The sequence below is a fragment of the Cetorhinus maximus genome, chromosome 28 (genome assembly GCF_964194155.1).
Source record: "Cetorhinus maximus chromosome 28, sCetMax3.hap1.1, whole genome shotgun sequence".
NCBI lineage: Eukaryota > Metazoa > Chordata > Chondrichthyes > Lamniformes > Cetorhinidae > Cetorhinus > Cetorhinus maximus.
In genome coordinates this window covers 7,128,923-7,151,731 of record NC_135906.1, presented here as the reverse complement: position 1 = coordinate 7,151,731, position 22,809 = coordinate 7,128,923, and the positions used below count along the sequence as shown (strand labels likewise).

Sequence of the window (22,809 nt, the reverse complement as noted above, 5' to 3'; positions counted from 1 at the left end):
TCATGGTTGGTCACAGGAGCCCGTATCTGACAAAATGAAACTGTACTTTAACAGAAGACATGAAATTACCAGCCAGGTTGCTTTCTTATTGTGGGGAGCACGAATGATATTCCCTCCAAAGGGAAGAAAGTCATTGTTGATTGAACTACATAGTGCACATCCAGGAATTTCCCGAATGAAGACCATAGCATGCAGCTATCTATGGTGGCCTGAGAGCTTAGTGAAGAATTGTGTCGTGTCAGCAATTCGAAAGTTACCTCCAGCAGCTCCGTTACACTCTTGGGAGTGGCCAGGAAGGCCATGGGTACGATTACACATTGACTATGTGGGACCTTTCATGGGAACAGTGTTTCTTCTCATTGTTGATGTCCACTCAAAATGGATGGACACATATGAGGTGAAGTCACCAACGTTTTCTGCTACAATTGAGAAGCTACGTTAAAGTTTTGCCATCAACGGACTACCAGAAATGGCCGTATCCATTAACGGCACGGCATTTACGAGTGCTGAATTTCAGTGGTTTATCAGCCTCAACGGTATCACTCATGTAAAAACTTCACTGTATAACCCTTCTTCAAATGGACTGGTTGGAAGAGCGGTTCAAACGGTTAAGTCTGGCATGTAAAAGTTAACTGGAGATTCCATAGTAACCAAGCTAGCACACTTCCTTTTCCACTACAGGACCACCCCTCACACAACAACAGGTGTCACACCTGCAGAATTATTGATGAAACGCTGTCTCCGGACGCGATTAAGCTTAATAACTTAGGGGGGAAGTGGAAGGGAGTCAGGGAAGTCAGAAAACTGGAAAAGAGTGGCATAGTCATGACAGGAAGTTTACCACAGGAGAGACGGTATACGTGAAGTACTTTGGAAAAGGACCAAAGTGGTTACCGGGTGAAATAAGTGCAGTGACTGGACCTTTATCTAACCGTGTGAAGGTGGAAGGCTGAATCATACAGAGACATGAGGATCATTTGAGGAAGAGAGAAACAAATCACCAAGAAATGATTCCACCAGTGTCCACAACTGAGTCAACGTTTCCTGTTGAGAGATCTCAACCTAGTACAGATGTGTCAGATGTGCCTGTTGTACCTGCAGGAGTTGAGGAAACAGATTTGCAGGTACCACTGAAGAACCTGATGTTCAGACAACTCCAGAAAAGGAGGTTCCTGACAGAACATCTGAAGTTGTAGAGCTGAGATGTTCTACATGCATAAGGAAACCCCCAGTAAGACTAAATTTGTAAATTACAAATTACTTGTAAAGTAATTTGTTATTTTGAAAAGATTGTGATTGTATATGTAAAAATATGCTTCTGAGTAAAGGGGGAGGGATGTGGTAACTATGGTTTTATATAATGTATTGTATACGTTTAAGAAGAATGCTACAAAGGAAGATCACTTGCATAACCAATAGTGGAGAGCGCGGGCTAACTGTAATTACTTAGTCAGTTGGAATTCAGTTGTCTGCAAGTGAGCAGCAGGAGTACGTAGATAGAGTTTGGTGTAGAAACACACATGCGTAGCTGTGGAATAACATGTAAATAAACATAAATGTGTTCCACTTAAGAAGTGTCTGCAGAACTACTCTATCTAAAGTACCAACTTGGTCACCCTGCAACGAGTGTGCAAGTGTGACTCACAAGTCACAACACTTTCCTAATTACCTGCTGTACCTGCATACCTCTGCTCCTATTTCACATGTTCATATGTTCAGATGATTTCACAATGTTCAGCACCATTCGCGACTCATCAGATGCTGAAGCAGTCCATTTCCATATGTAGCATGACCTGGACAACATTCAGGCTTGGACCGATAAGTGGCAAGTATCATTCATGACACACAAGTGCCAGGCAATGACCATCTTTAACAAGAGAGAATCTAACCATCTCCCCTTGACATTCAATGGCATTACCATCACTGAATCCACCACTATCAACATCCTGGGGGGTTTCCACTGACCAGAAACTGAACTGGTCTAGCCTTATAAATAATGTGGCTAATACAGTAGGTCAGAGGCTGGGAGTTCTGCAGTGAGTAACTAACCTCCTGACTCCACAAAGACTGTCCAGGTGTCCAGGCATAAGACAGGAATGTGATGGAATATTCTCCACTTGCCTGGATGAATGCAGCTCCAAAAACAGTCAAAGAAGCTTCACACCATCCAGGACAAATCAGTCTGCTTGATCGGCACCCCATCCACCACATTAAACATTCATTCCTTCTACCACTGACGCACAGTGGCAGCAGTGTGTACCATCTACAAGAAGCACTGCAGCAACTCACCAAGGCTCCTTCGACAGCACCTTCCAAACCTGTGACCCACACCACCCAGAAGGGCAAGGGCAGGAGATGGTTGGGAACACCACCACCTGCAAGTTCCTCTCCAAGCCGCAGACCATCCAGACTTGGAACTATATCGCCATTCATTCCCTGTCGCCGGGCAAAAAACTGGGAACTCCCTTCCTAACAGCACTGTGGGTGTACGCACAACACATGGGCTGCAGCGGTTTAAGAAGGTGGTTCACCACCACCTTCTCAAGGGTAATTGGGGATAAGTGGCAAATGTGGACCTTGCTTGTGATACTCACACCACATAAATTAATAAAAAGAAATGTAGGGGAGTAGGATTAATTGGGTAACTCTTTTAGAGATCTGGCAAAGGCAAGTTGGACATCATGGCCTCTTGCAGAGCTGTATGATTCTATGTAACTACGAAAGGGAATGAATGGCGATGTGGTTCCAAGTCTGGATGGTATGTGACTTGGAGAGGAACTTGCAGGTGGTGGTTTTCCCATGCATCTCCTACCCTTGTCTAAGAGCAGATATTAAAAATGTTGGTCCTAATATATAGGGGAAAGCTTCTGCAATAGAGATGAGAATGACTGAGGAAATAAGAGAAAAACAACTAAAAGATAAAAGGCAGTTAAAGACTTTTTCTCCACACATTGAAGTTTGAAGGATGTGTGAACTTTGGAACTGAGTGGTCATAGAGAAAGGTGTAAGGCAGGTCATGGATATGATGACTCCATAAGAGATGAACATACTAAATCCTAAGGACCTAATTGGCCATTGGTGACCCTGGGGAAGCTGGGACAGACAGCGATTCTAAAAGCTCCATTAATAGTTTTCCAAAGTTTAGTGAACAGGGAATTATGCCCGAGGAGTGGAGAGGGGAAAATGGGACTCCCTCTTCAAAATAATATAGGTGAGACAAGCCAGGTGATCATAGCCCAGTTATTCTCACCTAAATGATATTCTGAAATAGTAAACGCTGGGAGAATCATGAGTTAATCAGGGCCATCTCAATGGAGCTCTAAAAGGATGATGACACTTGGTCAACCTTCCCAAATTCTTTGAAGAAAGGTGAGAGGAAAGGGAAATGTGGTGGATGGGCTTTTTATGATTTTTGAAGGCATTTGATAAAGTATCAGAGGGGAGATTGATGGAGAAGCAATTCTAGCTGAAGGTAATGGCACATGGCGTTAAGGGGATGTAGCTACAGGGGTAGGAAGAAAGCTGGATGACAGAGAGCAATGGAATTAATTTTGATTTGGTTCAATATGGTGGCCGACGCAGTCCATTAAATTACCTCACAGGCAGTGAAAGTGGGAATGACCTTACTGAGTGATGCAGGCACTACTCACTTGACATTTGAAGCATAATCAGTACCATCTACCCAGTGCCATTTCCCTTCTTTAGTAGCGTCAGTCAGTCCAATCCAATGATCATATTGTATATTCCACTGTATATACATCTGACAGGGAAAGAAGTATATACCAATGTTAATGAATTCCTGAATGGTTACCAACACCGCAAAGGGTTTTTAGTCCAATGACAATAATTCCGCCTATCATTCACGCACAAGTGCTTTTATAATTCAAAACTTTATTACAGTCACTCTTCTGGTCTTCCGTTTATACTAAATAGCACACAAAGAATACACTAAGATAAAAGTGAAATACTGCGGATGCTGGGAATCTGAAACAAAAACAGAAAATGCTGGAAAAACTCAGCAGGTCTGACAGCGTCTGTGGAGAGAGAAACAGGGTTAACGTTTCAAGCCCCCTCTGAAGAAGGGTCATACGGACTCGAAATGTTCACCCTGTTTCTCTCTCTCCACGGAGACTGTCAGGCCTGCTGAATTTTTCCAGCATTTTCTGTTTTTGCTGCAAATAGTACAACCCGGTTCCCAGGCTTTGACTACCTCGAGAGTGCACTCTGACTCCCCGCCAAGGAGAATAACAGAAATCCTGGAGTGACCAGCTCCTGCCCTCCAGACCTGCTATGAAGGCTGCCTTGCACCTGACCCTTGAGAATGCTCTGAAGTTAAAGGAGACCCAGTTCTATTCTTATACTATAATACAGCCTTAACCTGTGCCTATGTAATACATAGGTACAAATGCATAGTTTACACACTTAGCTGACTCTTGCATTTTTGGTGTGTTTACCCACTTGCTTTCTTTCAGCCTTTGTGTCTGTGTCCCAGTTTCTAGTGCAATAGGTGCTGCGGCCAAATGTCTATTCTGTTCCCAAGACCCGGATATTTCATTCTCTGCCTGTGTGTTTCCGAACCGTCTCTTGCTCACAGGCAAAATTAAGGCTTTTCTCTATCTCTCATGTTTACTCTACCACCAAGCTTGCTAAAAGATAGGAATTAATCTTAATCTTGAAATATTGTCATGATCTAGATCAAAAAAAAATCCCCAAGCTTATCTCCACCATATTGGAGTGCAATACAGGAGAGTGTTAAAGTACATTTATCTCACTGCTTGTTGTGTCAAGAGTTAAGTAAAAGTAAGAGGGGAGAATGTTTGTGTGTTTCTCAAATATCCTGCTCTAATTTTATTTTCTTTATTCATTTTATTTTTCTTTATTCTTTCATGGGATGTCAGCCCCACTGGCAAGGCCAGCATTTGTTACCCATCTCTAATTGCCCTTTGAATTGATTGGCTTGCCAGGCCATTTCAGAGGGCAGCTAAGAGTCATGGATCATGTAGGCCAGGCCAAAGATGGCAGGTTACCTTCCCTAAAGGGCATTAGTGAACCAGGTGGGTTGTACGATGATCAATGATAGTTTTATGGCCACCATTACTGAGACTAGCTTTATATTCTAGTTTTATTAATTACATTTGAGTTCCATCAGCTGCTACGTCAGGATTTGAACCCATGTTGCCAGAGCATTAGCCTGCACGTCTCTGGATTACTAGCCCAGTGACATTACCACTACACCACCAATTTGGTACACATACCCCTGAGACAGACAGCATTGATTTTCCATGGTTAATTGCCCTTGGGAAGGTGGAGATTGCCCTCCTCCTAGGCCCACACCAGTCTGTGTGGTGTCGATACTCCCAGTTGTTAGGGAGGGAGATTTGGACACAGCAACAGTGGAGGAATGGTGATAACTTTCCAGATCTGGATGGCATGTGAATTGGAGGGAAGCTCAAAGGGTGGTGGAAGGTAGGTCCTAGTGTTGACAAGGTGGTGTAAATGGCCAACTTTGGCCGCTTCTCCAAGCGTCCGAAGCATCTCTTACCGGAGAATAACCGTGAAATTTTAAACTCACTGGGGGAGTTTTCACACCCGAAAAACATGTAGGTTTAGACAGGGCGAGAGGATTAAAGAATCTGAAACTCAAAACCAACATAAACTGAACCTGCCCAATCCTGCTTTAATTGGAGGCAGGGTGAGAGGTGGGTGACCAATCTGCCCCCGGGGGGAAGGATGCTTATTTAAATATTATAATGAGGTTGCATGTACTCTGATTTAAACTCCATTTTAAATTTAACTCAACAACTAGGCCCATCGGGTAAGTGCCTTACAAATTTTCTTTAACTTGCTAGTGGGATCCAGCGTACATACTTTCCCACCACCCTCCCCCTCCCCACAACTGAGTTCTCCAATAGCCACTATCTCCCGCTGATCTGACATCTGATTGATTTGCCCTCACATCCTCCGACATCTTTCCCCCAGTGATACCTCTAATCTAATTCCCTACACACCTTATCCCTCTGATCTCTATCTCCCCCCTCTGGCCTCATACTTCCCGCCCCCTCACACCCACCCCTAATGCCTTTGATTTCCCCCCCCCACCACTTGGCCGCCCTGATGTGTCTCTGTCATCCATTGTGTCTGGATTTAACAAAGGCTTTTGACATAAAACACTACTACACAAGGTCCAAGCCCATGGCATGAATGGGAATATATTTAAATTGATTGCCTACCAACCATTTACTGATGATGAGTAGCAGTGGATGGACAGGTACCTGGTTGACAGCCAGTTACAGGTCGGGTGCCACCAGGCTCAGTGTTGGGGCCACTAGTGTTTATAATTTTTGTAGCTGATGGCGAGGAAGGAATTGGGTCCAAAGTATCCAAATTTGAAATAATTCCAAATGAAGAGAAGGAAAACGGTGACTATCAATGCACATGAGTTCAGAGACCTTCTGACATGGTTGATCGGTGGGCAGGGAAATGGCAAATGCAGTTTAATAGAGAGAAATATAATACTACAAGATGCAGCTGAGTGAGATAGATTGTGTGCTAAATGGGAATATTCTTGAAATATTGGTTCAGAACAGAGGTCCAGGCATAAACCCAACAAATTTGTCGCCATTGTCTTCAACAGTGACATGAGCAAACCTTTAAAGGCTAGGGTGAATCTGTCAATGGAGTAACACAAATCACCCTCAAGTTATGGAGAATTGCAGCCAATGGCATATTTCTGCTGCTCTGCTACTGACTGAACGCTCTACATTGAAATAATGAGTGTAACATTAATATTAGTATGCAAGTTCCCAGCAGTTTCAGCCCTTTACTTGGAGTAACGTCTCAACAAATGAGACTGACAATTGATAGCCCCATGAAGATAATGAACAGATAGTTCATACCTGCTCTTCAGCACTGTTAATGACAGCAAGATTGGCATCCATTAATTCACAGAACCTCTGGGCTTCTCCCCAAGTTGCTTGATGTGATGAAAAGTAGTAAAGTTTTTGCTTGAATGGGGTCCATTGCATGGGACACTGCAAATGAGGCAGATCTGTGAAGATATTTCAATAAGCGTTATGAACAGCTGGACTACAGCATCTCACACATCTCCTTATTCACCAAGCTTTTGCATGCTGGGACGTATTTATAGGTATTCTTTTACAGGTACAACCTGGAGCATTAAGAATCCTCCAAGTGTTGGAAGTCACATCTGTTGAAGGGCTCACATCTACTAAAAGGTGACAACCTCTCAAAAATACCACACCCATTAAAGGAGTCACACACCTTAATGGGGTCGCACTGCTCAGCTGTTAGCCCTGGCTCAGGGGGCAGTTCCTTCGACTGAGTCAGAAGATTTTCGGCTCAAGTCCCACTCCAGAGACTTGTGCGCAAAATCTAGGCTGGAATTTAAGTGCAAAACGGAGGGAGTTATAGGTGCTGATTTCAGGGTGAATTGTCAAACTGAGACCCTGGGCAGAATTTCACGGCCCTGTTTCAGCGGGAACGGGGCTGTAAAATGCGGCGGGGCCGTTATAAACCCCATTGACGACAGCGGGAACGTAAAATCCCACTGTGGTAAAATTCTGCCCCCTGTATGCACTGTGAGCAGAATATGGCACTATTTTGAAGAAGAGTACGGATGTTATCCTCTATGTCCTGGCCAAAATTTATCACTCAACTAACACCATAAAAAAGACAGGTGATCTATTCAACATCACATTGCTCTTTATGGAATCTTGCTGTGCGCAATTTGGCTGCTGAAATTTCTTACATTATAACAATGACTACACTTCAAAAGTACTTCACTGGCTGTAAAGCACCTTGAGGTGCCCTGAGGTTGTGAAAGGTGCTATGTAAATACAAATTGTTGCTTCTCTCAGAATGATTACATCTGTTAAGAGGTGCAACAGAACTTAAAGGGACTGCACTTGTTAAAGGGGTTTACACCTCTGAATGGAACCCCACTACTTATAGGAGCCACATCTGTTACTGTCGCCTCACCTCTTACATGGAGCACACTTATTAAAGGGGCCATTTCTCCTAAAGTACCAGTAAAAAAGTTCTTAAATGGTCATTTAATAAATGGTTCTGGCAGAGTAGATAAGGAGAAACTATGCACTGTAGGAAGGGGGTCACTAACCAGAGGATGCAGATTTAAGAGATTTGGCAAAAGAATCAGAAAAAGATGGGATTTTTTTTTAAAATTCAGTCAGTTGTTGTGATCTAGAATGCACTGCCTGAAAGGATGGTGGAAGCATATTCAATAAAAGCTTTCAAGTGAGAATTGGTTAAACACTTGAGAAGGAAACAATTACAGGGCTGTCAGGAAAGATCAGGGGAGTGGGCACAAGTATTCCTAAGCACTCAGAGGGTCAGCAGGAAAGCAGAGTGGTCAATCAGGGTACGAGAGTATTGAGTACTCCAGGAATGGGGTTAATGATCATTGGATTGACAAAAGTGTCAGCTGTGGTTCAGTAGGTAGCACACTTTCCTCTGACTCAGGAAGCTGAGAGTTTAAGTCCCACTCCAAGGTGTGGGGTAAAGTGAGGCTTCAGATCAACCATGGTCTCTCTGAATGGTGGTGACAGCATAGAGCGCATCGATCATTGACATGCTGTCACCCACAATCTGAAAATCTTCCTGTTCAAAGTAAGATTGTGCATGCACATAGCACGTCTCACAATCCAAAGTGATTCACAGCCTATGAAGTGCTTGTGAAGTGTATTTGATGGGATCCCTGTGGGAGCTGGCAAATTGCACCCTGGACCTTGGGGAAGACAGCAACCTTGCAAAATTGGGTGGCCCTATCTCGCTGCTGGCTTGCTGTGATACCAATGGTGGCGAATTCACCAACTGCCTGCTGCCTATCTATTCCATGGGATAATCTGTGGTGCTGCCTGACTCTCCTTTATTCCTGTGCTCATTCTCCCTCCATGACAATGGGAGATAAGGGAGATGTTATACCTGCTCCTGAGAAGCATCCCAGCGAGTGGGGCATGGGGAGAAACGGGAGCTAAGGGAAATCTGTTACTCCTCTGACCCTGTCATCCTTTGATATGCAGCGAGAATACCCGAGTGTGGGAGCTGACTTTTGTGGTTGTGTTCCGAAATCGGGTGGAATTGTCAATTATAACAGCTACTGGCCACAAAGCTGAGATATTGATATTGATCACAGTCCAGTCATCAGTAAATAAAGTAATGAAATGAAATTAAAGAAATTGAAGAAGCAGGAGCAAGCTACAGTTTTTTCAACAGCGGCTATGAGGGTTTAGAGAGATACATTGGTGATCCAAAATTAGATTGACCACAAGTGGAAGGGTCAAAGAACGTGCTAACTTAGCAGTCGAGCTTCAAATGGAGGCTGCCCAGCAGCAGAGGCAATGCAAAACTGTTGAGGGACGTTACTCTTAGACTTTCCACATCAAATAAACTGCATATGGTCAAAGACGAAGATTGATATTCATGTCAACAAACATTGCAGGGTCACTAGCTGCCTCAGGAGCTAGTGTTGAACCTGAAAGATTCCATAAAGACTTATTGTTTTACAGCCTTACAGAAATGTATCCACAGTAATTGTCAGCCCTGATGCCTATCCTAATTGATCAACTCCCTACTACAGTGCTCCTCCAAAGTGCTCCTCCAGTTGCTCTAGCATAGAATATGTATCTCAGGAGAAAACCTTTCAGACCCTCAAAATGATCATGGCTGACCATATCTCAACTCCTTTGACCCACTTTTGCTCCATATCCTTAGTGTACTTGCTTAGGAAAAATACATTGATTTCAGTCTTAAAAGGACCAATTTACATAGCACCCACTGCCTTTGGGGGACAGAGTTCCAGATCTTCACTACCCCTTGTGCAAAGAAGTACTTCCTGTTTCCACCTGGAATGGGCTAGCTAGAAGTTTAAGATTATATCTCCTTGTGCTGGGTGCACGCAACAGCATAAATAGATTATTTGCATTTACCCTATCAAATGCTTTTAACAACATAAACGGTCAGGTCACCTCTTAATTATGAGTACTCAATGGAATACATGCCAAGTTTATGCAACCAATGTAAATCAGGGACATTTGAGGTGCTCTCGGTTAGAGACCTCTAGGATCTCAGCCTGAAGAGAGCCTGGTTGCAGACTGTAGTGACTTGGTGCGACATGTTTACAAAGCCAGGCCTTGGCTCCCAGTATATTGTGAAAAACTGTTGCGAGGCATGAACTGAAACTGATACTATTGACAGCCAGCTCTCTCTCTTTTTAAAATGTCCAACCCAACCTTGAAGAAGCAGAAGCTACAGTTTTTTTTAACAATGGCTATGATGGTTTAGAGAGATACATTGGTGATCCAAAATTAGATTGACCACAAGTGGAAGGGTCAAGGAACGTGCTAACTTAGCAGTCGAGCTTCAAATGGAGGCTGCCCAGCAGCAGAGGCAATGCAAAACTGTTGAGGGACGTTACTCTTAGACTTTCCACAGTCAAATAAATGGCATATGGTCAAAGACCAAGATTGATATTCCCGTTGAGTTGAGTTGAGTCGCTGACCCCCGTGCCCTCTCCATTACAAAGACTACTTAGTGCAGAAATGTTACCTCCATCCCCAGCTCAGCCCATCTACTACTGAACCCCTCATCCAGGCCTTTGCCATCCCCACCAACAATTACTTTAATAGGCTCCTGGCTGGCCTCCCATCTTCACCCTCCCTATCCGTCAACTCACTTTAAACCTCTGCTGTTTATGTCCTATCCAATAGGCAGCTGCAGCTGATCGCTCCACTACTCCAGCTAAACAATGTCAAGGCCCACATGTGAATAAGCCACAAGAGTCACAGGAATAAGCTGGGGCAAGGTCATGTCACTTCTAGCTAGGGCTTGCACACAGCTAGACCATTGCCTGTACATTCTGTCAGTCAGAAACTGGTGCTGCAATGGATAGCTGTAGCCTTGCAATACTGAAAAGTACAGACAATCCGACAGACCCCACTTCCCCAGTGTCAAGCCCTCTAAAACCTTGTGAACATAAAGTGCAGCAACTGTACCTATATTTAAAAGTCTGAGGTTTACTAGAGGTTAGTAGCCACACTTCCCTTTTCACTGTCCAGCCTCATTTCCTGATTGCACCTGGTACAAATGCATTTAATAATCAGAGCCAGTGTTTAGTAGCCATAGTGTCACCATTCTGATAGTTTCCTGTAGGAGTATTCGGAGGTTAAAGGTCTCTCTGGTGGTTATTAAACTTACTCTTCTTCAGCTCTGGAATTGTAGTCCTAAGTTCAGGCAGTAATCTTCTTATCTGCTCAGGCATTCCTGCAACTGAAAAAGGAACAACACTTTAGATCATGTGACACTGTTTGGAGAACAAAGTCAATTTTGCTTTTGAATTATGAGAGATTTTCACAAGACGAATCAGGAAAATCTACTTCCACTCGTTGGCGAGTTGCTAACTAGAGGACATCGGTTAATGGAGATCACCGAATAAATGAATGGACAGGTTAGGAATTCTTTAATGCAAATGGATTTAAGACAGGGAATCTGCTACCAGAAATGCTGATGGAAGCGAAATCCAGAGCAGCTTTTAAAAGACACTTGGTGAGGTATTTAAAAAAAAATGTAGAAAGATGCCAACAAAGGACAAAGGAAAGGGGCAATGTGGACAGCACTTTGACAGAGCCAGCACATGTGAGGGGCTGAATGGCCTCATGTGCTGTAACATTCTTTTGATTTTAATTATACAGTAAAAGGGCACTTGTTTACCATAAGACCATAAGATGTAGCAGCAGAAGTAGGCCATTCAGCCCATCGAGTCTGCTCTGCCGTTCAATGAGATCACAGCTCATTCTCAACTCCACTTTCCTGCCATTTTCCCATTCCCCTACTGATTAAAAACCCATTTATCTCAGCCTTGAATATACCTAACGACCCAGCCTCTACAGCCCTCTGCGGTAAAGAATTCCACTGATTCACTACCCTCAGAAGAAATTCCTCCTCATCGCTATTTTTAAATGGGCGACCCCTTACTCTGATATTGTGCACTCTGGTTCTGGACTCTCCCACAAGGGGAAACAGCCTCTCAGTATCTACCCTGTCAAGCCCCCTAAGAATCTTACATGTTTCAATAAGGTCACCTCTCATTCTTCTAAACTCCAATGAGTACAGGCCCAACCTACTTAACCTCTCCTCAAAAGAAAATCCCTCCATACCAGGGATCAATCTAATAAACCATCTCTGGGCTGCCTCCGATGCCAGTATATTTTTCCTTAGATAAGGGGACAAAACAGTTCACAGCATTCTAGCTGTGGTCTAACTAGTGCATGTATAGTTTTTCCCTATTTTCATACTCCATTCCCTTTGAAACTAAGGGATCTATTATTAAATTGTTTTATTATCATCTATTTAACATTTTCTTGTCTGAAATTCCCCCAACGTATTCCTACATTTGAAGAGGAAAAGCTTGCAGGGTGAGGGGAAAAGGGCAGGGGAGTGGGACTTGCTGAGTTCCTCTCTCAGAGAGCTGACCTGGCACAATGGGCTGGAAGGCCTCCTTCTGTGATGTAACCATTCTACGATTCTATTATTCTTCGGCTTCTTTATATTAAATATCTCACACAAATTGTGCCCTGAGAACAAACATGTGGTTGGCTCTCGCTTCCAATGTGCACTTCAATGTCTCATAACGTCTCAGTCCCAGGACGGTGTTGCAGGAGTCCCTCACCAGCACATCCTGGGCCTATCCGCCCTCAGTGGTCTCATCAAACTAACCTGACTTGGATATACATCAGGGTCCAAGTGGGGAGGGGTAGTAACAGAGAGGGTAAGATGATGCAGGAGACATGCAATGTGTGGAATCTTTCCAGCCCCATGGAGGCGGGTTTGAGGGCGGGACAGGGAACAAATTCTGAGCCCTTCGTATTGGGTCAGCTCCCTGATGCATTCTGGCCTCGGAGCATTCAGGCCACAGGCAGTTGCACTGCGACAGTGGTCACCCACCCAGGGGTGGTGGGGAGTCAGTTAGGGCCACTTGAAGGACTAATTGGGGGACAGGATGCAGAGAGAAAATGACAATTGTTTGCTGAAGAGTCCACATAAGATATTTGGTATCTTGAGACAGTGATAAGTTGCTGTACAGTATTATCAATACACTCACAGTGTCACCATTCATATAGTTTCCAGAATGAAAAGTCAAAGTTATAGGTTTCTCAGATGTTTAGTAACTTACGCTCTTTCAGCAGTGAAATTTCGGTGCTAATTTTAGCGAGTGTTCTATTTGTCTCCTCAGATATTCCTGTAACTGAAAGAGGAACAAGCCTTTAGATCATGTGGCACTGTTTCTCCAAGAGATCGTTATCGCCTTCACTCCAGATTTATTTTGAAAATGAAATGATACACCTGAATACACAAAAGAAAGATTTGTATTTACTTAGCACTGCTTATGACACCAGGCATCTTTGAACACTTTATAACCAATTTAGTACGTTTTTTTAGAACTTTTGAAGTGTATTCATTATTATTTCATTGTAGGAAATGCAGCAACTAATATACACACATCAAACTCCCACAAACAGCAGTTTGATGAGGAGCTTTTAATTTGTTAATTTGAAATGTTGATTGATATTGACTAGGACACTGGGGATAACTCCCCTTCAAGGTCATGCTGTGGGATCTTTCACATCCACTCAAACAGACACTTATGACAGTGCAACACTCCCTCTGTACTGCACCACAGTGACAGGTTTTTGAGCTCAAACCCTGGAGTAGATTTTTTTCTTTGTTCCTCCATGGGGTGTGGGTGTCCCTGGCTAGGCCAGAGGGCATTTAAGAGTCAACCACATTGCTGCGGGTCTGGAGTCACATGCTGGCCAGACCAGGAAAGGACAGCAGATTTCCTTCCCTAAAGGACATATGAAATAGGAGCAGGAGTAGGCCATTCAGCCCCTCAAGCCTGCCCCGCCATTCAAAAAGGGCATTAGGTGAACCAGATGTGTTTTCACGACAATCGTTTCATGGATATCATCAGAATTTTAATTTGAGATTTTGTTATTGAATTCAAATGTCACCATCTGCCGTGGTCCCCAGAGTACTACCCTGGGTCTCTGGAATACTAGCCCTCCGAAATGAATTGAACCCGGAATCTTATGACTCAGAGACAACAGTGCTAACAACTGGACCACGGCTGACACATCACTAATCTTGAGATATAAAAGTGTAAAAACCCTACATTACACACATCCTTCAAAAAATCAGAACAGGAAAAGGAGAGAAAGACAGACACTTAATGCTGATCTTTTCTGAACTGGAAACAGGAATTTACAGGCATCTGCCGAACTACATGCTTTCCTCAAGAATTTCCTCTACGAATGGCCCTCAGCGCCTTCCACATGGTTCGATGAAGAGTGCAGGAGGACATGCCAGGAGCAGCACCAGGTATACCTAAACATGAGGTGTCAACCTGGTGAAGTTACAACACAGGACTACTCGCATGTCAGACAGCATAGGCAGCAAACGATAGACAGTGTTATGCAATTCCACAGCCAACAGATCAGATCTAAGCTCTGCAGTCCTGCCACATCCAGTCATGAATGGTGGTGGACAATTAAACAACTCACTGGAGGAGGAGGCTCCATAAATATCCCCATCCTCAATGGGGAGCACAGCACATCAGTGCAAAAAGTAAGGCTGAAGCATCTGCAACAATCTTAAGCCAGAAGTGCCAAGTGGGTGATCCATCTCGGCCTCCTCCGGAGGTCCCCAGCATCTCAGATGCCAGTCTCCAGCCAATTCGATTTACTCCACGTGATATCAATAAATAACTGAAGGCACTGGATACTGCAAAAGCTATGGGCCCTAACAATATTCCGATGCTACTTGTGCTCCAGACCCTGCCGCACCCCTAGCCAAGCTGTTCCAGTGCAGCGACAACATTGGCGTCTACCCGGCTATGTGGAAAATTGCCCAGGTATGTCCTGTACACAAAAAGCAGGACAAATCCAGCCAATTACCACCCCATTAGTCTACTCGCCATCATCAGTAAATTGATGGAAGGGGTCACCAACAGTGCCATCAAGCAGCACTTGCTTAGCAATAACCTGCTCATTGATGCCCAGTTTGGGTTCCTCCAGGGCCACTCAGCTCTGACCTCATTACAGCCTTGGTTCAAACATGGGCAAAAAAACTGAACACCCGAGGTGAGGTGAGAGTGACTGCCCTTGACATCAAGGCAGCATTTGACTGAGTGTAGCATCAAGGAGCCCGAGCAAAACTGGAGTCAATGGGAATCAGGGGGAAAGCTCTCCACTGGCTGGAGTCATACCGAGCACAAAGGAAGATGGTTGTGGTTGTTGGGGGTCAATCATCTTAGTTACGGGAAATGACTGCAGGAGTTTCTCAGGGTCATGTCCTCGGCCCAACCATCTTCAATTGCTTCTTCAATGGCCTTCCTTCCATCATAAGGTCAGAAGTGGATATACAAATACTTATGGATACCAAGAGCAGGTCAGGGGCTGGGAATCTTGCGTTGAGTAACTCAATTCCTGATTCCCCAATGACTGTCCACCATCTACAAGGCACAAGTCAGGATTGTGATAAATACTCTCCACTTGCCTGGATGAGTGCAGCTCCAACAACACTTAAGAAACTCAACACCATCCAGGACAAAGTAGACCACTTAACAGCCACTCGAGCCACCACCTTCAACACAATCTCCCTCCACCATTGTTGAGTAATGGCAGCAGTATGTACCATCTACAAGATGCACAGCAGCAACTCACCAAGGCTCCTTCAAAAGCACCTTCCAAACTGTGACCTCTACCACCTAGAAGGACAAGGGCAACAGATGCATGGGAACACCACCACCTGCAAGTTCCCCTCCAAGCCACTCACCATCCTGCCTCGGAAGTTGAGAAGGTGGTGGTGAGCTGCCTTCTTGAACTGCTGCAGTCCATGTGGTGAGTTCCTGTAGATGGTACACACTGCTGCCACAGTGCATTACTGGTGAAGGGATTGAATGTTTGTGCATGGGCTGCCAATCACGCGGGCTGCTTTGTCCTGGATGGCCACACAGCAGTAGGGGCGATGTCACACAGTGTGGATTGATGTCACATAGTGGGGAGTGATGTCACAGTGGGGGTATGATGTCAAACAACGATGGGAAGAGGTCACACAGCAGTGAGGGTGAAGTCACACAATGGGGGCGATGTCATACAGCAGGAGAGGTGAGGTCGCACAGCGGTGGGGGTGAGGTCGCACAGTGGGAGGGGTGAGGTCACACAGCGGTGGGTGTGAGGTCTCACAGCAGTTGGGGTGAGGTCTCACAGCGGTTGGGGTGAGGTCGCACAGCGGGAGGGGTGATGTCACACACTGAGAATGATGTCACACTGTGAATGATGTCACACTGGGAATGATGTCACACACTGGGAATGATGTCACACACTGGGAATGATGTCACACACTGGGAATGATGCCACACACTGGGAATGATGCCACACATTGGGAATGATGTCACACACTGGGAATGATGTCACACAGCTTTTCCAACAAGATTTTAGCTTCAAACGTAAAACAAATCCTCATCAAAAGGAGTTTTCTTTCAGCATCTTTCACACAAACAGGACCATCCTCCTTTATTGTATCTTCCTCAGGAAGAGTTCAAAAACTCTAGACTCAAAAGTCAGTATCAGGATGATTGGAAAATGCTCAGTCTCTGAAAAACTGAAGGACTCTGAATTGAAGAGATTGGGATTTCACACTCACCAGTACTCTTCAACTGGGAAAGCTTCATCTCAAAACTGGCATCTGACGTCTTCATTTCACTGGACAGCTGTGATACTGAAATGGAAACAAGGTATTGACTCTCACAAATCAGCATATACCAGACCTGCTCAACTGGTCTTCATGGAGACAAATCACACTGAGGCCAAGATTTGTGTTCCTCACCCAAAATCAATATTCCTTCTCCTCACTTGCAGTCAGCCACCCTCCCGGAAACCTGCCCCGTTTTCGAAACCTCCATGATAGCAGAACAAATAGAAAATCAGTTCTTGAGTTGGGTTTGGTTTAATGGGTGTTACTCAGGTTGGAGGAGTTATGGAAGTGGTGGCCCAGGGGCTAAAGCTGGGTTCACATTTATTCCTGGTTTCGATGATTTGTAATCGGCAGAGAGCACAATCGCAAAATGGCTGAAGAGTGCAAAGAGCGAATTAGAATGTAAAAGACCTCAGGAAGGCACAGTCAGGTTAGTGAAAGGGTGGGGGCGATACGATTTCATCTGGAGAATTGTGAGATGAGAGAAGCCAGGGAATTATAAAGCTGTTAGTTTAACATGTTGTGGGGAGGGTATTGGAAACAGTATGCAAGGACAGTATGGCTGATCAGTTGTAGAAATTGGATCTGATTGGGTGAGCAAGCATCACTTTGTAAAGGGTAGGTCATGTCTCACAAAACAAATAGAAATTTTTGAGAAAGTAACGAAAGAAGCAGACAGGGTAATGTACATGGATGTTGTTTATATGGACTTCCAGAGGCATTTGACAAAGTTCCACATAAAAGACTATTCACCAAAGTTAAAGCTCATGCAATTGAAGGCAAATTATTGACCTGGTTAAGAGATTGGTTAGGCAGTAAAAGACAGAGAATAGGGATAATAGATTTGGACTCAAATTGGATAGAGATGATTTGTGGTAACTCACAAGAACCTGTGCAGGGGCCTCAATTATTCAATTATTCACTACATTTCTTAAAGACTTAGATGTCAAAATGCAACAAGACATGCACAATATCCAGGATTGGGCTGATAAGTGGCAAGTAACATTCACAGCACATAAGTGCCAGGCAATGATCATTTCCAACAAGAGAGAATCTAACTATCACCCCTTCACATTCAATGGCATTACCATCACTGAATCCCCCACTTCAAACACCCTGGGGATTACCATTGACCAGAAATTGAACTGGACTAGCCATTTAAATACTGTGGCTACAAGAGCAGGTCAGAGGCTGGGAATCATGCGGCGAGTAACTCACCTCCTGACTCCCCAAAGTCTGTCCACCATCTACAAGGCACAAGTCAGGAGTGTGATAGAATACTCCCCACTTGCCTGGATTAATGCAGTTCCATCAACACTCAAGAAGCTCAATGCCATCCAGGGCAAAGCAGCCCATTTGATTGGCACTTCATCCACCACCTTAAGCATTCACTCCCTCCACCACCAACGCACAGTGGCAGCAGTGTGTACCATCTACAAGGTGCACTGCAGGAACACACCTTTACAGCACCTTCCAAACCCATGACAGCTACCATCTAGAAGGACAAGGGCAGATAATACATGGGAACACCACCGCCTGGAAGTTCCCTTCCAAGCCACACATCACCATGACTTGGAAATATATCGCCGTTCCTTCACTGTCACTGGGTCAAAATCCTGGGAACTCCCTCCCTAACAGCACTGTGGGTGTACCTACACCACATGGACTGCAGCGGTTCAAAAAGGCAGCTCACCACCACCTTCTCAAGGGCAGTTAGAGATGGACAATAAATGCTGGCCTGGCCAGTGACACCCACATCTCATAAATGAATAAAAAAGAGGACCGTTTGTCCAAGTTTACCAATGACATGAAAATCAGGACACACTACATAGTTTAGGTGGAAACATTACATCTCAAATAGACATTGATAGATCAAAGGATCGGCAAAAATTTGGCAGATGGATGTCAATGCGGGTAAATATATGGTCATCCATTTTGGATCAAAGGAGGATAGATCTCGGAATTTTTTTCAAATGATGAAGCATTAGAAACAATGGAGGTCAGAAAAAATTTAGGGACCCATATACAGATCATTAAAATTGGTCAGAATCAAATAGACTAATGGAACGTTAGTGTTTATAACAAAAGGCCGAGAATGTAAAAGAGGGGAAAATTGGTATTTCTTTGCAAAGCCCTGGTTAGACATCATCTTGAGTACTGCACAGGGCTGAGTGCCATTGAGGTGCACAAAGGAAGTTGGATAGTACTAGAGAAGGAAGTAGTATCATGTTAGATAGGAGCAGACAAAGACTACGAGGAATACAATGGTGGGTTTACAATGCATGTATGTAAATGCACAAAGTGTGATGAATAAGATTGATGAACTACAAATACAAATAGCTATTGGACAATATAATGTAGAGGCAATAATGGAAATGTAAAAATGGTGAGGAATAAACATTCAAGGATACAAAAAGTATTCAGAAAAGATATGGAAGGGGAAAAAAAGGAGGTGGGATTATATAATTAGCTATAATATATATGGAGAGGCTTGAGATACTGGGACTATTTCCACAAGAACTAAAGCAAAGAGTACATTTGATAGAGACCTTTAAAAATATGAAGGGTACTGATAAAGTGAATATGGAAAGAGTCAGTGATGAGATCATCAAGTTATCATTGATTTAAAATTTACACTAAAAGCATGATTAATGAGGAGAGAATGAGGAGAGAGTGAGGAGAGAGGATAAAAGGGAGGAGAGGATTCTTTATACGATGTTACAGGGAATGATTAGGCACAGGGAATAGTTTAGGTAGAGTCCATTGCATCTTTTAGGAGAAATGTAGATTATTTTTTAACCAAAGGGCTATGCAGAGCTATAGAGAGAGAGGAGGGAAGTGGGTTAGGTCCAGATTGATCTGGAAAAGAATAAGCAAGAGTCAGATGACTTCCTTCTGTAACCATGGGGAGAATTTTCTCTGTGTCGGGCGGGCTGATCAGGAGAGGGCGTGGGCGAGCATGGAGCCGATCGCCGCCGGCAATCGCTTGCGCGCCGCCTTTTAACACGGGCAGGCCAATTAAGGCCCGCCCAGTGTGACGCACACCTGGAATCGCTCAGCGCTACCTGTGCGGGCGGGGGGGAGGAGGGAGACCAAGGGCCTGCGTGCATAATAGCGCAGAAACGTGCCTCAGGGAGATTAACTTAAGTTCTAAACGTGGAAAAAATGAAAAAATAAAATTATTCAGACATGTCCCCTCATGTGTCAGTTTATGATTTTTCATTAAAGTTGATATTTAGTTAATGAAACCTTCATGAAACCTCATCCCGCCTGTGGATGGGGGATCATTGAAAAATGCAAAGGTCGCCTGGGTTTAAGTTTGGATGGGCAGCTTTCTCAATAGGCTTAATTAATTCATTAATGGCCTTAACAGGCCTTAGACTTTAAATTTTAAATCAATGGTAACTTCATGATCTAATCCCTGACTCTTTCCATATTCACTTTATCAGTACCCTTCATATTTTTAAACCAATTCTGTATTTCAAGGAAAGCTCTCATTGAAAAGACAAGCATTTCCAGATTAATCTTTTGGTATTAATTGTTCGCCTGGAAGAACAATCAGCATGTCCAGTGGATCAGAACACGACAGGTTGTTACAACACTCTGTGCTCTGCACGGCCTCACCAGCCCCATGGAGGGTGTGGCTATTGATTCTGGGGGGTTGCAGTGGGTGAAGGGTGGTCAAGATTACAGCAAAGCACAATACTGAGGAGTACTGCAAGAGAGACGGCACTGCACTGTTCTGGTCCCATTACTACCCCATCAAGAGAGACAGAAACCACCCTCTCTAAATGCCAGTCCAATTCCCTATTACATGAGTGAGTTTATGCTTGTGATATGAGATTGCTAAGTATCTAATAATGTTTCATAGGTTCACCTCATGTTTACTGTTCCTCTGTCTATTACTGAATTAATATTACCTATGTTAATAGATGCTAATTCACGCACATCTCAAATTAGCCATATTGACTATTATTGCAGAATTCACATCAATAAGTTCCGTAGTTTAAACTTACACAGTGTCATTGCAGTGCCTAGAATCGTTATGGACAGCAGGATGGAGATAACCAGGAGGCTGTAGGTGATGAGAGGTGACCACCTTCCTCGGATGGGCTCTGCTGATCGAACACCGTGTTCTGTAAAGTGTAAGAGAAAGTCAGGGGGACTCCAAACTTTTCTCATTTGAGAACAGGCACAAGAGCGGAGTGTTGTTGTCAACACTGGAATGTTTTAAACTGTGCACTGTCAGGCCCACTGGACACACATTTCTTCAGTTCAAGAACATTCATTTGCAGCAGCTTAAAGGGCTGAACTCAGCAAGAAATCGAAGCGACACAAGTTATGTGCAGTTACAGACAATAGACACAAAATCTTATTTACTCAGGTCATCTACATGACACCTGGAATAAAGGTCAATCAACCATCTCGCAACCCCTGTCTTCTTTCCTTCAGCATTTTGTGATCTCTCAACCAGCATCTAAACTTCAAAATCTTCCTCATGAATTTAATTGTGAATCAGTAGCACCATTAGTTAGAGGGGTGTTGGTGACAGGGGGATTTCTGACCTCCATCCCCACCCCCTTTCCGTTTCTTCCCCCTCCCTTTTGTTTTGTCCAATAATTTATATAGATTTTTCTTTTCCCACCTATTTCCATTATTTTTAAATCTATACCTTTAATGCCCTGTTAGTCTTCCCACCCCACCCCCACTAGAGCTGTACCTTGAGTGTCCTGCCATCCATTCTTAATTAGCACATTCTCTTAGATAATATCACCACCTTCAACACCACTTTGTTCCTTTGTCTGTGACATCTTTTGATTATCTGCTCCTATCACTGCTTGCTTGTCCCAACAACCACCCTCCCCCCAACTTCTCTCCCCCCACCTTAAACCAGCTTATATTTCACCCCTCTCCTAATATTACTCAGTTCTGTTGAAGGGTCATGAGGACTCGAAATGTCAACTCTTTTCTTCTCCGCCGATGCTGCCAGACCTGCTGAGTTTTTCCAGGTAATTCTGTTTTTGTTTTGGATTTCTGACCCCACTGCTTTATTTCATTGTTTAACTCTAAAATCCATCAGTTTTTCTAAACAAGAGAGGATTCCTGACAAAGTGGTTCTCTCAACCCAGAAGAAATGAACGTTTCATTGCTGTTAATTGATCTGAGGGTGATAATGAATTTTAGTTCATGAACTCAAACAGAATAAACTGTACAGTAATGGTCACTGCTAAGTACCTGGCTTCAACCTTTCATGTTTTCCTCTGTCTTCTTTCATTTCATCAAGGTGAAAGTCACTGAGGTTTTCATATTCATCATTTAGTTCCATGGTATCAGCTGGAAGGGCTTCTTGTTTCTGAATTGTGTGTGTGAAGCAATGAGAGAGATATGGGAGTTTATCCCTCACACAGTTCCTCTTGCGGCTTTACAAGTGCTTTGCTGAAAAAACACAATTATAAATTGTGTCAGATGAACACAAGATAGTTTAGTAGTTCTGCTTTTTTGCCCTGGTGTTATGACATGGCAGCTGATGTGTGTCAGGTGGATCAAATCCATGAGGGAAAGTTGGTGGTGCTTCACAACGGCTTTGCAATTTGTATTTATTACAAGATGTGCACACTGAATTCAGAATAAGTCCATCAAGACCTTGAGAGATGTTTAAAAAATTAAATTAAATTAAAACATTTATTTACAAAATAAAAGATTTCAAGCACATACATAAGACTATAATTACTACTATAACGCAGAACCAGTGTTGAAACTTCTGCCAGACTTCCCGTGGATGTTAAGTGTGCACACGCCATCCTGCTTATCAAGATGGAACCCAGTGTGCTTCTGTCATTGTTAAGGCACAGCCGATGGTAAATGCTGAGCTGTTCAAACACCAAAGGGAGACTTGAAACAGCTGCCACAACTTGTTTTGCAATTTGTATAGATTTCGAGATGCGTGCCCTGAATTCAGTCATCATAAGGCCACCAAGTCTTTGCAAAACTAGATTAAACATTAATAGCACTCTGTGCTAA

At 43.8% G+C, this 22,809-nt stretch overlaps 1 protein-coding gene across 2 annotated transcripts in view; it reads right to left on the bottom strand.

The window, feature by feature from the left end:
* LOC144668993 (CD209 antigen-like protein C) overlaps positions 1 to 22,179 on the bottom strand; it is a 32,574-nt gene extending 10,395 nt beyond the window's left edge. Inside the window, exons 1-7 of one of the 2 annotated variants that reach the window (XM_078531533.1) lie at positions 22,024 to 22,179; positions 20,805 to 20,924; positions 16,738 to 16,812; positions 13,208 to 13,279; positions 11,233 to 11,304; positions 6,897 to 7,048; positions 3,651 to 3,760 (exon numbers count right to left, since the gene is read on the bottom strand). In XM_078531533.1, the coding sequence (XP_078387659.1) occupies positions 3,651 to 3,760; positions 6,897 to 7,048; positions 11,233 to 11,304; positions 13,208 to 13,279; positions 16,738 to 16,812; positions 20,805 to 20,924; positions 22,024 to 22,114 (692 nt within the window). In that variant the 5' untranslated portion in view covers positions 22,115 to 22,179. The remainder of the gene's footprint in view (positions 1 to 3,650; positions 3,761 to 6,896; positions 7,049 to 11,232; positions 11,305 to 13,207; positions 13,280 to 16,737; positions 16,813 to 20,804; positions 20,925 to 22,023) is intronic. The other variant, XM_078531532.1, reaches the window with a different exon arrangement.
* Positions 22,180 to 22,809: the final 630 nt, after the last annotated feature.